This window comes from Schistocerca gregaria, chromosome 5 (genome assembly GCF_023897955.1).
Source record: "Schistocerca gregaria isolate iqSchGreg1 chromosome 5, iqSchGreg1.2, whole genome shotgun sequence".
In the NCBI taxonomy this organism is placed as follows: domain Eukaryota; kingdom Metazoa; phylum Arthropoda; class Insecta; order Orthoptera; family Acrididae; genus Schistocerca; species Schistocerca gregaria.
The window spans coordinates 641,518,645-641,534,823 of NC_064924.1; the positions used below are offsets into that span (position 1 = coordinate 641,518,645).

The window sequence follows — 16,179 nt, forward strand, 5'->3', positions numbered from 1 at the left end:
CTGATGAAGAAATGTAGTTTTTTAAAAATAATATTGCGTCGTATGGGCAGTATTGATGTTTAATCACACAGTGTCTCCCAGTTCCTTTAGGAAAGCTGGTGTGAAATTTCAAACTCCAGTGCTATCTCGTGGTGAGCTGTGGCGTTACCCTCCTAGAAGTTTAAACAATACCCGTGTAGAAGGTCAAAGTACTAGCTCCTCTGCAGCAGGCGTTTTGACCGCGAATGTAACAGTACGTGGCTGGTATTAGTCGGAAAACAGCGGTGGACCAGCGAGGCGTCGTAAGTTTTTTGATTGCTCCGTCGTCTGTGGGCGAGAATTCATCGAATTCGACACGAATACAGAGAGGCAGATTCCTGGTGCCTCCTCCACGACAGTGACCCAGCCCGCAAGCTGAATGTGTTTTGTGCCAGCAAACTGGATCACCGCCCTGGATCACCCGCTGTATTCGCCGGATTTGCCCACAGCCAGCTTCTGATTGTTCCCTAAATTGAAGCTGGCAATAAAGGATACACTTACGATGCAAATTAGGACATCTAAGAAAACTGTACTGCCGTACTACGTGCAGTTCCAGAAAGAGGATTAAAATGTCTGTTTCAGAACACTTGAAAACGATTTTACCTCTTTATTTACTGTGGGGAAAACTATACTGAAGACATACAGTGATTTTGTGAACATACTTGGCTAATTTTTCATATCCACAGTTCTAATGGAACTGGGAGACACTGTGCAAACAGTAGTACGCTTCGGGCAACACGAGTGTTTTGTATTCAGCGTCTTTCAGTGTGTGTACCACAATGTTTGAAACAATGTGAAACGTCTAGAGATAAGAGTGTTTGTAGTGGACGAGAGCAGCACATGAGATTTGGCGCGCGTGAGGCCAGCCGGACTGCAGACTGATGCAAGTTGTTGTTGTGGTTGTGTTGCAGAGGATGCAGTCGGCGGGGCGCAGGTGACGATGTGGGGGCGGTGATGGAGGCGCGGCCGCGCGCCCGTCCTACGGCCACGACCACGACCACTGCCCCGCGCCTGCTAGGACCGCTGCTGCTGCTGCTCGCCATGCTGGCCGGTGAGTAACCCTGGAGCACACTGGCGGAGCCGGCAGGGCTGTGCACTCACCGAACATGTGTGCACCTCCTAGCTCCTTCCTTACCGCCCTCCCCGTCTCTCCATTTCCCCCTCCCCCCTCTCTGTTGTGACAACTGAGCCCTTCCCCCTCTGCCCATCACTTCTTTGCACTTCTCTGTGACCTTGAGCCTTGTTTATTGGCACAGCAAACACAACTTTGATTGACAGTTGAAGTTGCATAAAATGAATGGATACATTGGTTGGGATCATTGGTATAAGAGCTTAGAGAGAGAGAGAGAGAGAGAGAGAGAGAGAGAGAGAGAGAGACCTATCCAGTTGCTGGACCCGTGAACGTAGTGGCTTCAGCGACACTATTTTCTATTTACGTTCAAATTTTTATGAGAGTATCGTGTAAAAATTTAATGTAGGCCTAAAACGGTCAAGTACTTTCCGAGATTTTGGCTAACAGTGCTAAACGTCGTCCCCTCTTAACACAGTAGCATAGATAACGCATCAGTCCGTCACGACTCTGGTTCAGGTGGCCAATTCCCTCCCTATCGTAGATTACCTAAAACCAGATTCGACAAATTCCAGCTGTCGCAATGCAAGGACCTCAGTGTGCAGAATCCTGTCAATTAGCCGTCGGCCGATCGGTTCTAGGAGCTTCAGTCTGGAACCGCGGGACCGCTACGGTCGCAGGTTCGAATCCTGCCTCGGTCGTGGATGTATGTGATGTGTCCTTAGGTTAGTTAGGTTTAACTAGTTCTAGGGGACTAATGAGTTAAGTCCCATAAGACTCACAGCCATTTGAACCACTCTAGTGTAATTGAGATTGCAACACATTCGTGAAATAGTGTATTACCAAATGAACAACTGTTAGCAAGACAGATCAGTACCTCCTGAGAAAGTCCATTCTCGGTACAAAAATAAATGTCATCTCTTCATTTATGTTACAAAACTCACACAAATTCTAGTTTCACCGGCTATTCGCCGCCATTAAAAAATCATTATTCCATCGAAAAAATGAATAGTTCCTGCATATAGCAGTAAATAAAGATTTTTTCCGTATTAACTGTGTGCGGAAAATACTTTTATCTTTGTATGCCATCGTTTGCAAAAATCTCGTTTCTGTATCTCAAACCGTTTATGGGATGCGAGTGATATTATGAATATTGCATACTGGATTTTATCGAGAATATTTGCCTACTGGATTTTTATCGTCGGCAAGCGCGAGTGGAACTGAGTACGCATTATACAATCCATTTTATCGAGATTGGAGATACGGATGTCTTCCCAAGTTGAAAGAATAACTCAATATTGGCACTATATTTTGTACGCAGCACTGCCTGACCTAACGTTCACCATAGGCAGACTCATGGGTATTGCTATTTTTATTGCAAATTATTCAAATTTCATGCAGTAAGTTATTTTACGAGATATCACTGTAACTACATTCGTTAATGAAGTGCTAGGTAGTTAAACATGTTCCTTTAAAATCGTTTGAGGGCTAATCAGTGCACTCTGTGAAACATGGCCTTGCAGGCTGCCATCCAAACAGGTTTCCTGATTGGCCGGCACAGGTAGCATTCAGAGAACCTTACGTGGGAAACAGCTCCATCGCTATCACGGAAAACGTGCGAAGCTTCCTGGAGGGAAGCAGACTAGTAGCCGACGGAGCTTGCACTGGAGCTGTCACGTGAATCTTGCTCCGTCTCAGACTGGCTTAAACTACGGGAAGACATTTTGGTGCAGCTGGTATCACTGAAGTACGCCACCATATCTCAGAAGTCCACATATCTGGCTGCCACGTTCGATACCAGGTACTGCGAGGGATTTTTCTTTAGAAGGACTGGAACAGAGTGCACCCGGCGTCGTGATGTCAGTTGAGGAGCTACTTGTGTGAAGTAGCTGCTCTGAGGTCTAGAAGGTAGACAACGACTGCGAGAGCAGTGTGCTGACCGCATGCCTCTGTATACCGCATCCGAATGATGTCACGACACGGCGATTGGTCGGTCGCGGTTGGTCCATTTGGGCCAGAGTGCAGAGCTTCGCTTTCACTTACTCGATTCCACTGGACATCACATACTCGCCCCTCCCCCACCTCCCATCCCTCCCCCTTATCCACTCTACCCATCTCACCCAGCAGCCAGTCCATCACCAAACACTGTACATAGTTTAATTCAGATAATTTCGTTGTTGACTCTACAGTAAAGAAGTAAACCTTGTCATTAAATGTTGTTTCTTACGTATACACTGAGGTGAAAAAAGTCAAAGGATGCTTCTTATGCCCGCATCTCGTGGTCGTGCGGTAGCGTTCTCGCTTCCCACGCCCGGGTTCCCGGGTTCGATTCCCGGCGGGGTCAGGGATTTTCTCTGCCTTGTGATGGCTGGGTGTTGTGTGCTGTCCTTAGGTTAGTTAAGTTTAAGTAGTTCTAAGTTCTAGGGGACTGATGACCTCGTATCGACGTGGCATGGACTCGACAAGCGCGTTGTCCGTAGTAAGGGATAACTCCTGAAATTTGGTATTTTAGCACACTATCTCAGATCGCGGAATATTGACTTCCCTAATGATTTCCAAACATGTGTATAGCTTCGGCTACCATTCCGTGTATATGTGCATATCGTTATCCCATTACTTTTGTCGCCTCAGTGCACAAACACGTGATCGAAACGCTTCGAAATGTGTTAAGTTAAACATAAAATAAATGTAAAGCGATGGTGGCGACGTGACTACTCACACCAACTGGCCAAAACCCGAACGGTTCTCGAAGTGTACCACGAAATCATCCTCGTTACACGGAGGAGGCAAGGAGAAGCGCCGTATCCGTAAACTAGGTAAAGTCAGAAGTGAAAATCTACATCATTTTCATTGTTCGTGTATTGCTGTTATAATACTGTTGAATCTTACTGACAGATTAAAACTCTGTTCCAGATCGAGACTCGAACTCGGAACCTTTGCCTTTCGCGGGCAAGTGCTCTACCATCTGAGCTACCCAAGTCCCGCCCCCACGGTTTCAATTCTGACAGTACCTCGACACCTACCTTCCAAAGTACACAGAAGTTCTCCTGCGAACATTGCAGAACTAGCAGTCCTGGAAGAAAGGATACTGCGGAGACATGGCATAGCCACAGCCTGGGGGATGTTTCAGAATGAGATTTTCACACTGCAGCAGAGTTTGCGCTGATATGAAGTTTATAGACCACTTGCCCGCGAAAGGCAAAGGTTCCCGGTTCGAGTCTCGGTCCTGCACAGAGTTTTAATTTGCCAGGAAGTTTCATATAGGCGCACACTCCGCTGCAGAGTGAAAAATCTCGTTCTTCAGAACTGTTCCTAAGAACTGCTTAATTTCGTTAAAATATGAGAGAAGTGAAAAAAAGTAAATATATGACAATTGCAGGAACCACAGCGAATGCATAGTCAAAACGTCCAACGCCAACGGTCGATTCGGCAAATATCGGGTGGTCAAAAAGTCAATATAAATTTGAAAACTGAATAAATGCGGAACAATGTAGATAGAGAGGTACAAATCGACACACATGCTTCGAATGACATTGGGTTTCATTAGAACAAAAAAAAAATAGTTCAAAAAATGTCAGACAGATGGCGCTTCATCTGATCAGAATAGCAGTAATTAGCATAACAATGTAAGACAAAGCAAAGATGATGTTCTTTACAGGAAATGTTCAATATGTCCCTTATCATACCTCAACAATAGCTGTAGTCGAGGAATAATGTTGTGAACAGCACTGTAAAGCATGTACGGAGTTATGGTGAGGCATTGGCGTCGGATGTTGTCTTTCAGCATCCCTAGAGATGTCGGTAGATCACGATACATTTGCGACTTCAGATAACCCCAAAGCTAATAATCGCACTGACTGAGGTCTGGGGACCTGGAAAGCCAAGCATGACGAAAGTGGCGGCTGAACACACGATCATCACGAAACGACGCGCGCAAGAGATTTTTCACGCATCTAGCAATATAGGGTGGAGCGCCATACTGCATAAAGATCGTGCGTTCCAGCAGGTGTTTTATCAGGCAGGCTGGGGATGGTGCGATTCTGTGACGTGTCGGCGTACCTCTCGACCGTCACGGTAGCAGTTACAAAACCAGAATCACGCATTTCCTCGAAGAAAAAAGGCCCGATAATGGTAGATGTGGTAAATCCAACCCATACCGTGACTCTCTCGTCGTGCAGTGGAGTTTCCACGACAGTTGTAAGATTTTCGGTAGCCCAAATTCTGCAGCTGTGGGCGTTGACAGACCCTCGGAGCGTGAAATGAGCTTCGTCCGTCCACAACACGTTACTCAACCAATCGTCATCTTCCGCCATCTTTTGAAACGCCCACACCGCAAATGCCCTCCGCTTCACTAAATCGTCAGGTAACAGTTCATGATGCCGATGGATTTTGTACGGATAGCATCGGAGGGAACGCCTCAGTGGTAAGCAAACAGTAGTGTGTGGAATGCCGGTGCTACGTGCGACTGCACGAGCGCTCACTTCTCCGTGCATAGACGAACCCGCTACAGTCTCCATTTCTTCCTGAACTGTCTCAGCAGCATTACGTCTTGTGCTCGGTCGGCCACTACTGAGTCTATCGTCCAAACAACCCGTGGTTTCGAACTTCGAAATCATTCTCGCCACAGCTGCATTTGTCAACGGGCCTTTACCCGTTGGAATCCCCTTCCTATTGCGATAGGATCGTAACGCTGAACTAGCACATTCCCCATTCTGATAATACAGCTACACTAAAAACGCCTTTTCAGGTAACGTCAACATGCTGGGATTGCTGGCGCATCTGATTCTGTCTCATTGCAGCTACTTTTATACACGATTGTCATGCGCAGTCACTGACGTTTTGCTGTCCAGCGCCATGTGTCGGACATTTTGTGAACTTTGTTCTATTAAAACCCCATGTCATTCCAAGCATGTGTGTCAATTTTTACCCCTCTATCTACATTATTCCGTGGTTTATTAAGTTTTCAAATTTATACTGACTTTTTGATCACCCGGTATTTCACACCGGTCGCGTGGGGAGAAAATGAAGACAGAAGTCGCTCGGGCTGTGTAATACGGATGTGAAACAGGCGTAAGTTATCTGCAGCGGCCGTTCCAGCGAGATGTTCGGGCGATGTCGTAATTAGAGGCAGCAGCGCTGCACCTAAGTCCGTCATCGCGGGTCGAACGAGCCACGGGGCGAGTATTTCTGTCCGCAGGCCGGATTACGCGGCGGTGCGTGTCTCGGCAGCGGGGCAGAGATATACGCGCAGCTGCGCCACCTGGCGACCGTTTGGCAGCCGCACAGCTATACCTAGGCACAGGCGCGGCGCGTGTCGAAAGCCCGACGAGGCGGGCGGCGAGGGCGGATCAGGAATAGCTCTGCCCGCTGTCCCGGCTACCTGTCTGCCGTAGCCGCGAGACAACTTAGGGGGTAGGACGTCAAACGGGCCGACTTCGAGAAGGAGAGGCACCGCAGGACATTGTAATTTGCACTGTCTATACTTGCATGACCAGGAAGGATTCAGGATTCACACTCATAACAGTGGAAGTTCAAAAACACGAAAAAATAATATTTTTTAAATGTGAAATTTCATGATTTTTTCACTTACTGTTGGCTACATTTGTTGCTATAGGTACACTTTTCTTCATAAGTTAGAGAGATTCTTCGGTCAAATTTGCACAGCTTACAAACCATACTTACAGGTGTATGAAACTCTAGAATTTACTTAATTTATGGAAAAATGAATGGACTGTTAAGTTTTAAACTTCGTGTTTAGAGAAAACTCGAATTTTATAGTTAATGATCTAAATTTTTACCACAGTTTCTAACAGATGTGGGAAATTCTAGAGTTTCATACACCTGTAAGTATGGTTTGTATGCTGTGCAAAATTAATCGAAGAATCTCTCTTACTTATGAAGAAAAGTGTACCTACAGCAACAAATGCAGCTATTTACCAAGTGAAAAAATGATGAAATTTCACATGTAAAAAAAATTGTTTTTGAATTTCCTCTGCTATGAGGGTGAATCCTGAAGCCTTCCTGGTCATGCTAACAAAGTTTTATGAATTTATTTGTGAAAGTATAGACAGTGTAAATTAAAATATCCTGTGGTACCTCTCCTGCTCCAAGTCGGCCCGTTTAACGTCCTACCTCCCTTAACGTACTCCTGTGCAAAAGTCGATGCCGAGGCAACTGGATTAGTAAATGAGATGCTAAAAGTAGCAGAACACTTTCCTTGTTAGAGCAGCAAATCAGCTGGCGGTATCCGAAATTAAGAGCACATAAAATCAGGGTGTATACATGGACAAGGAAAAAAATTCCCGGATTTCCCGGGTGAATACTTTCCCTCGGCACTGTAAAACTTATCAAACCTTAAAATGTTTATGGTTTTCTACACAGACGTAGAATTTGCCGGCACTTTAGAAAACGAAACTCAGGGGTGAAAAAAAGTTTTTGAAAGATCTTTGATGTGCAGCAACATGTACGCTGCATTTTTTCGTGTTACGGAGTTATAAATTCGAATTCCACCAAACACTGCATGTTACTTTCCGGAGCAATGAAATCAAGATTGCGGCGCGCTTTTGTAAGCCAGTCATAGCACATGTCACGTGATCTAGGCAGCTCATGACAGTATAGGACACGTGATGTAGTCAACCAAAAGCAAGATCACTCTTTCAGTAGCGGGAACACACAAAAAAGAAAAGTTAATGGTTTAAATTAATATATATAGTGTAGCTACAAGGAAAAGAGAGCTTTCACAAATAATAGTGGTCTCGAAGATTAATAATCTGCAAGAAAAGCTAAGCTTCCACATATAATGCTGATCTTTTTGCGCGTGTTACACTTTGATACTATCACAAATGTGCCAGTAAAATGTTTAATAACGACACAAATGTCTGCTCTTCTGAAGTCGAAATCCTTCTAAATGTATCGTCTTCAATGAGTTGATTTTTATATGAGAGTCAAACGCTCTGCCATTCATAGTACATTCTCGCACATAGATCACCTTGCGTAAAAGGAAATTTACTTTGAAAGTAATTCAAACCACCATTCGCACTGTTAGAAATAGATTCGTTTCAGTAGTTGCCAGAGAGCGCCAGATAACAGGTGTCGTCGCACTCGCTCAGCTACGACGACGTAGGAAGCCCTTATGTTCGTACGTGTAAAACATTAAAAGATCTTACATTGTGTCATAAAAAGTACAAGGCATCAGAGAACACTTCAAGAGCATCAGAATTTCGTGAACCCAACTAAAATGCATATTCGCATGTCCCGATTCGGATGTAAATGAGTACCAGTACTATATTATCTCATGTTTGGTTCTTTATTACGGCATAATGCCATACGAGCTAGAAAATGGAAAACGTGCAATTGAAATTCAGCGAACAGTTGAAACTAGCCAACAGTGTGAAATTAAACACTTCGTTTCAAATAAATTGACTGCCTCACCGCAAAAGATTAATAAAAGCCAAATCTCTTTAGCAAACCGACAAAAATAACTTCATTGTTCTGTAAGGCGATTAATACTTGACTGTCAGAAAGGTGGAAATAAAACCTGAAAGTAACAATGTATTTTAGCCTTCCGTAATTATGTGAACGTATTTGGTAGCTCCCGGCCACAAAAATCTTTTTTGTTTTCATTTAATGTGAGGGCAATAAACGAAGAGGAAACAGCGAAATCACTGAACGTAAACACAGGTCACGTGGAGACTACCCACTACAACGCAGACTGTTCTGTGCATCAGCCCCGGATCTACGATATTTCCGAACCAGAGCAATTTAGATAATAGCGCCCAGCGATACAGTAGAATCCTTCGTTAGAGTATTGGTTTCTTCCAGTAAAAATCGCAAAAATCTAACTGGTAACTAAAACAATGAAAAATTCCCGGAATTCTAAAAAATTTGCCGGGGTTTTTCCCCGGTTTTCTCCCGGACGAAAAAATTCCCGGGTTTGACCCGGATCTCCCGGACCGTGTACACCCTGAAAATGCAGACCGGCGAATCAGATGCCGTGTCGTTCGTCAACAATCGCAATACTAAGCGAATAAATTTTGTCTTACAAGGAGATGCTGGAACTGCCTGCAATTGTTTCTCAAGCGCTGCTGACATATACTCAATAAATTATTCATTTCAAAATATCTCTTAGATGTATTCTTTGCTCACGATATTTGTCACTTGCGCGTGCTTTATGCTATCCATATGAAAGCTGCCCAAGTATTTACAGGCTTCAGACTGGTGGTTGGTAATGGCTTGTCCGTTTGTTCCTTCTATACCTTTAAATTTTGTGATCTTGCCCTTATTCGGTGCTGCTGTGGCGCATTTGTCACGGTCAAGTTTCATGTTAATGGCAGTGCTAAAGATTCAAGCTGTGTTGCTCAGTACTTGATTTCAGCTTCAGATTTTCCATATAGTCTCAGGTCATCGATGGGTAGTAGGCAAACTATTTTTGATCCTCTGACTGACAGTAATTACAGTTATAGATAGTGGATTCATAGCGATGGCAAACAGTCGTGACACAATTATCCTGGATGGTGTTTACTACTATTATTATTATTTCTTAAAAGACATCACAGTTGCCGTTGACTGTATAAAGTATTTATTGTTACTATTGCAATTTCCGCCTTATGGCCATTTTCAAGTAACACTGCAAAGTTATATAAAACTATCTGACTTGAGTATATGTCGTCGTCAAAATGCAGCCTTTTGACTTGAGAGTCCCACAAGATCTGATGATGAGTACGACGCTTATTACATCGTAATATGTTGTTGGTTAAATATATACTGAACTGTCGATGTTTCCATCGTTCTAATAATCTCACACATACAAGTTCAGGTGCACTGACAACCTGTGGACCTAAGTCAGTTGTCGCGAAAATACATTTACATGTATATATTTAACAACATACTACGATGTAATAAGTGTCGCACTCATCAGATCTTGTGGGACTCTCACAGTCAAAAGGCTGCATTTTGACGACGACATGTAACAATAAATACTTATACAGTCAACGGCGACTATGACGACTTTTAAGAAATATTATACGACTGTGAATCCCAACCATGAGAAGTTTATTATTATTATTGTTGTAGTTGTTGTTGTTGCTGTACTTCTTTTTATTGTAGTTATAACAATCATCATAACAATACATCAAACAACGTTTTAATAATGATAAATCGACGCATTTCCGTCTACCGCTTAATATTCACGGAAATTTTAACTGTTTAGTGAGTTTCTAATGTCTACGACATGTCCTTTATTGCACTAGTTTCCTGCAACAAATGTTACCTTAGCTTTTGTAATAGGAGTGACGATGATTTATTTCTATGTCCAGTCCCCAGGAGAGCGGATGGCACAGCTGTAAACTTCCAGCTGGTGCTGTGGATGGCAATTATACTGCGCAGACTACCGGTTCTTACGCTAGTGTCACGTCCGATCATAACCTCGTTAATAGACACCCAGCGCGTATCTGCCGCACTTTGGGGAATTAGTGAGGACGGCAGATTGTCCGAAATTAATTTTATGTGGAGGAGGGGAAGATACAGTGTACATGCATATAATGGTGCGCTCCGGCGCAGATAATTTACGACGGGAACAGCCCGGAATGAAGAGTACTTAAGGCCGAGCCTAATTGCAGAGTCGGGCCGGCGGGCGTCTTGCCTCGGTCAACAAACAATGTAGCATCGCGCCGCGGGCGTCAGTGGCGCCGCCGGTGTGAGGGGCCGCAATTATCTCCCCCCTCTGCCCACGTGACTTGCACTCGCAATAAGCCATTAGCTCGTTGAGTTAATTTGACATCGCAGCCACTCACTGCGTCCGTCGCCTCGCTCGTCGTTTGTCTTCCGGCCTTTCCACAGATACGGCGGACGGAATTAAACGGTTAGTGAATTGTGGACGGGCCCGATAACATCTTGGAGCTTTCAAGGTTGTGGCGTAATGTCTCCGCGCAGCCGACCGCAACAGGCGGTATGTCGTGAAGGTGACGGAGTAGCGGTTTAACGCACGCGAAGCGGTTCGTTCGTTTCCACAAGTGCAGTGTAAGTCATCTGGTAGAACGCTGTGTCAAAATGCGAAGCAACTTTTCTATCGCCTCCACAAGCACACCCATCAGACAAGCTGACGTCAGCTATAAAGCATCCCGCTTTCGTAGTGATGCAGTACTGAACGCGAAATTGCTGGCCAAGGAATAACAGGGTGATTTGAGCGAGAAGTTGCAGCTCTCTTTTCGTGAACGGTACAAGATTTCGAATCGTTTTCGTCAAACGATAATACAGAGGCGGACACGTAATATTTTTGTTGTGCGCTTCAGCTGTAGCAATTACGTTCATATTTCTTTCTTTGAGAGAATGCTACGCTTTGACACCATTAGCAAGCTCTACAGAGGGTGAGTACAATGATGTAACGTTTGTTCATATAGGTGAATGTCCTAGAGAACAACTTCGGAAGTACCATAGTGAAGTCACAACTCTAGAGAATTGTATCGAAACGGAGGAATACTGCAGAGAATCGACTCTTGGTGCGGGGTCCCATATCCTCCGGCATAACCAAATATAAAGCACTGTACATAAATAGGCGCAAGTTCCACTTTGGTGTATGATCACACAATCACCGTACAACGAATCTGGGAGTATGGGTAATGGAGCGACTTAAAATGAGCACATAAAACAAATAGTAGGAAAGACAGGTGCCAGACTGAGATTCTTGGGAAGAAACCTCAGGAAATATAGCCCGAACTCCCGTTCGGTCAGCCCTTCAATATTGATAGCGGAAATAAAGGTCCTAAGAAGAGCAGCACTTTTCGTCACGGGTTCGTTTAGTAAGCCTGAAAGCATTCATGCAGACGCTCATCCATCTCGTAATGGCAGGCGCAACGAGAGGGACGTTGTGCATGATGAAAGGTGACCTGAGTGGGTCGGGGGCGGTACACAAAGTTCCGTCTGCCATACACCTCGTTAACCTGACGTAGGAACAGTGCACAAAAGGAGGAGTTAGACAAAAGAGCTGGAAATCGCTTTCGTGGAAGGGCTTCCATGCAGCATGCGTCATTACGTACTGTTTGAATAAGTGATGTCATAAACGCATTTGAAGTAGTTTCCCTAATCCTTCTCTTGGTACGACGAATGTTAACAAGCAGTTTCAATTACAGAAGTCTTATCTGACTCTTTAGCTCTTTTGCATAAATTAGGGTATAGAGGAAATACGTTTTGCCTCGCTATTCCCGGCCCATCTTGCCCCATATGCCACACCCTTAGATTTCACACATTTCCCAGATTTTTTTGCGAACAGTTAAGTCAAGGTTATCAAGCTCTACGCCACAATAGCTACTTTCCTAAGTGGTTTCTAATGATGATCAAATATGACACACACTTTCTTGCATACTTATCGGTTGATATGAGACTGAAGTGTGCTGAGGTATCCTCTTACGGCACTCGAAAGCGTTAGTGGATGAGTAGCTCGTGAACTTTTGTCACGTCAAAGTGATGAATTTCACGTTCCACCACATTGCGAAGCGTGAAAGGAGATTCTGCCAAGTCAGATTTTTGCCCCGTCAAGAGAAACTTGGCCAACGTGCTGCGACAATGTTTTATGTCACAAGCAAAACGTAGGAGACGAAATACAGGGTTACGCCATGTGGAGCTGAACTGTATATTTGGTGATTTTATGTTATGATTTACGTGCTATGAATATAAGCTGATTCGAAACACTGGCGTATTGAGCAGCTATAAATTGATTGGACACTAGATATCGCTAATTAAAGGCTTCTTCGTTTGTCACGCTTTTCATATAACAACTTGTATGTATGTCGTTTCAATGCTACGGTTCATTCGTGATCTATCAAAAGCACGTCATTTTTGGTGTAATTTGTTATAGTTAAATACAAATATCAAACACAGCCTTTAGACACTTGTAAACCTTGTATACCATGTGGCTTACATACTGTTGTTATACAGGGTGTTCAGAAATTCCCGTTACGAACAAATAGAACTCTTAGAAGGGCGTCAGTACATAACATTTTAAATAGTAACCCATGTTCGGAAAGATAAAATTTCCGTTTTACGACGGTTTAATTCACGTGTTTAACTCATCCACTTCTACTTGAGGAATTGAATTGGGCGCGACACAGTACAGTCACTAGGTGACAATACCAACGAACACATTACGTGTTACATGATTTTTTTAAATATAAAAGAGCTTGCTGTACATACAGAACGCAATATTTAAGTGTTAATACAAACAAATGTGTTTAGGCCGTAAATGGATATTTCGTTATGTCTCCTTTCGAGTTGTTACCTAGTAGCCGTACTGTGTCATACCTAATTCAGTTCCCCAAGTGGAAGTGAATGATTTAACATACGAAGTGAAACCGTCGCAGAACGGAAATGGTACGTTTCCCGAGACGGGTTCCTATTCAAAAAATTGTGTACTCAATCCTCTATAAAAGTCCTAGAAGTTTATAACGAGAATTTCCGAACACTCTGTACTGAAACCTCAGCGTAACTGTCGTGGAAGAGGTAGCAGGTTCGCCTCTGGCTACTTGGAAATGTTCTTTCACCGTATATATTTGTAAGATTCTGGGATTTTCTTATTAAGTAATAGAATTATTATCTCCAGCACTTGATGTTATTTATTACACATAATATATTTACTGCAGTTTTTATTTCTTAGCCCAGTGACTGGAATGATTCGCCAGGAGCCATCAATCTTAACGTAACTACTAGTCTGTTATAAAGTGAACACAGCGGTGCTCTCTGGTAGCTTTTGCTGTAGAAACATAGTCCAAGGGATATATACCCACCTTTTGGTTTTATCGACAGCCTTATGTTTGTATCTTGCCGGGAAATATCTTTTTCAGTGATGATGAACGGCTTCGAAAGATACCACCTCCTCCTCCATTTGAATGAAATTACGCAACGACTCTCGATCTTGGAACATATATGATGAAGTAAGTTCCTTCAGAGTGATGGTAGTCAATACAAAATTGAGAATATGGACATTAGACATGTGGAAAGTATTTTATCAGACAGCCACGTTAGCCGAGAGCGCTGCTCCCTGGACTCTGATAGGCGCGCTGGCCCGCATCGAATCCGCCCTGCGGTTTAACGACGAGAGCCTGGATGTGGTTTTTAGGCGGTTTTCCACATACCCCTAGGTGACTACCGGGCTGGCACCCCCATTCCGTCTGTCACGACTCTGACTTTTGAAACACATTGGCACTATTTCATGGTTTCACTAGACACAGACAGCTAGGGTATACATACTCCGTCCCAGGGGGTATGGGGTGGCGGCAGAAAGGGCATCCAGCCACCCCTTAAAAACAAATCATGCCAAATTCGTACTTACCCCTACCGACCCTGCGCATGATGCGGGACAATGGCAGTAGGAAAAGAAGAAGATACTTTAATGATATCCAGTTTAAAGCCGAAAATGTGATATTCAGTTGAGTGAACGAATAACTTCTGCTAGTATTTTTCTCACATCGTTGAGCAGGATATGTAGTGGTCCTCTACCGCAATTGGCTGTTCAAGCTATCGAAGAGCACAGAATCTTCTTGACGAGTTCCCCCGCTCTTCTTTGACGGTAGCTAACTGAGTTAACGTAGCAGTTGTCCTCGCGTCCATTTTCATGAGGAAAATCTGTGGATAGCGCGTCACATGCAGTTGTTGACAACTGCCGCTGGAGAACGCAGAGAGCGTAAATCACGTTAGCCACCTCGTGCCGTGTGCCGACGGCGCTCTCTTTCGTGAGGTCGGATGTCCTGTCTACATCCACGTCCACGTTATCTGTCTCGTCCCGTGTCCGTATTCGTAAGCAATTTGCGTGATTAGCGCGCCAGATGATGCCGAAAATTTGTGGGGCAAACCAGACGACGAAATACTAAGTCTGGCGCGCTTCGCGTTGGGAAACACATACCGCGTGATGGCAGTTTAAACACTTCCGAAAGAGTTACCTACTCCTCCGCGTACTATCATTTGCCGAAGCACCTCATTTGCATGTCCTTAATTAAAAGTTGTTTTAAGGCCTAAGCTACTGACTCAGTGTGCCTGAACGTTGAAGATTTGCACGTAGCGGCTAATGGCTGCCTGGGGAGACGCTAGAACGGGGCGGAAGTGTGCTGACAATGCACGTGTTTCGCATCTGCTGGCCTGTGTGTACCCGTCTGGCGCCAGACAGATCTGCACCGGCGCCTCCGCCCACGTCACACATCGCTAATGTCGAACACTAACAAACACGGAGGTGCTGGCCGAGTTTGATCACCGCCACCGAGCAACCGGTCTCAACTGCTCCCGTCTCAGCAGGCTGAGCTGTGCGCTGTTACACGTGTTTGCATCTGTGTGCTAGCTCTGCTTCCCGTCTGCTTAGGAAACACCTTCACACGAGCGCTACTCGAGCTGTGGAGTCTTAGGTGCGGCCTGTAGGAAGACGGGCGGTATACACTGTCCTCTGGTTGTTTCACCGAGAGCCATGAATTTCATCGTGATTCACAAGTAGAGGTGTAAATGTGGCAGCAGAACAGTTTCTGTTCTGTGTTCCACGAACTATCTGCTGCGTCAGCAGCTTTTCCAACCGAAACGTCCTCTTTGAAAAATTATAAATGAATGTGCTGGTAAACTTCTACATTATTTGAGTTTTCAAACAGCTGAGCAAAACTGAACGTACTCAGACATTCCTCTCTTTACTTATTCTGATCGTCACTAAACTGACACACAATATTTTTTTAGCGCAACGCAGTCTGACTACAAAAGAATGGCCCTGACAAACAATAACCTATACCCTTCATGAATAACTTACCTCAGAAAAATCATCTTTACTCGAACTACTGCAATACAGCGAGCGCCAATACTGCCAGCTAAATAGGATTGTAACTACTGAAGGCATTAACTACTGATAGGCATAGTTATCAAATTAAAGATTTTGATAGAGAACAAAATAATGTTCAAAAGTCATCATATATTCATGACATCCATCTTTACAAATTTCCTTTTTCTGGCGGACACACGTCCAGATCGTCCGCTTATAGCAGCCTCTCAAAACTCTGGGATGTATATATCTCTCTCTCTTCATCCATCCATCCATCCATCCATCCACACACCACCGCTGGCGGCTCACCTCC

The 16,179-nt window shown here is 44.3% G+C and overlaps 1 protein-coding gene across 1 annotated transcript in view; it reads left to right on the top strand.

The window, feature by feature from the left end:
* The window catches only part of LOC126273092 (repulsive guidance molecule B-like), a 1,683,331-nt gene that overhangs the window by 1,545,618 nt on the left and 121,534 nt on the right, over positions 1-16,179 (top strand). The window contains exon 4 of the mRNA XM_049976517.1: positions 930-1,069. Within this exon, the coding sequence (XP_049832474.1) occupies positions 930-1,069 (140 nt within the window). The remainder of the gene's footprint in view (positions 1-929; positions 1,070-16,179) is intronic.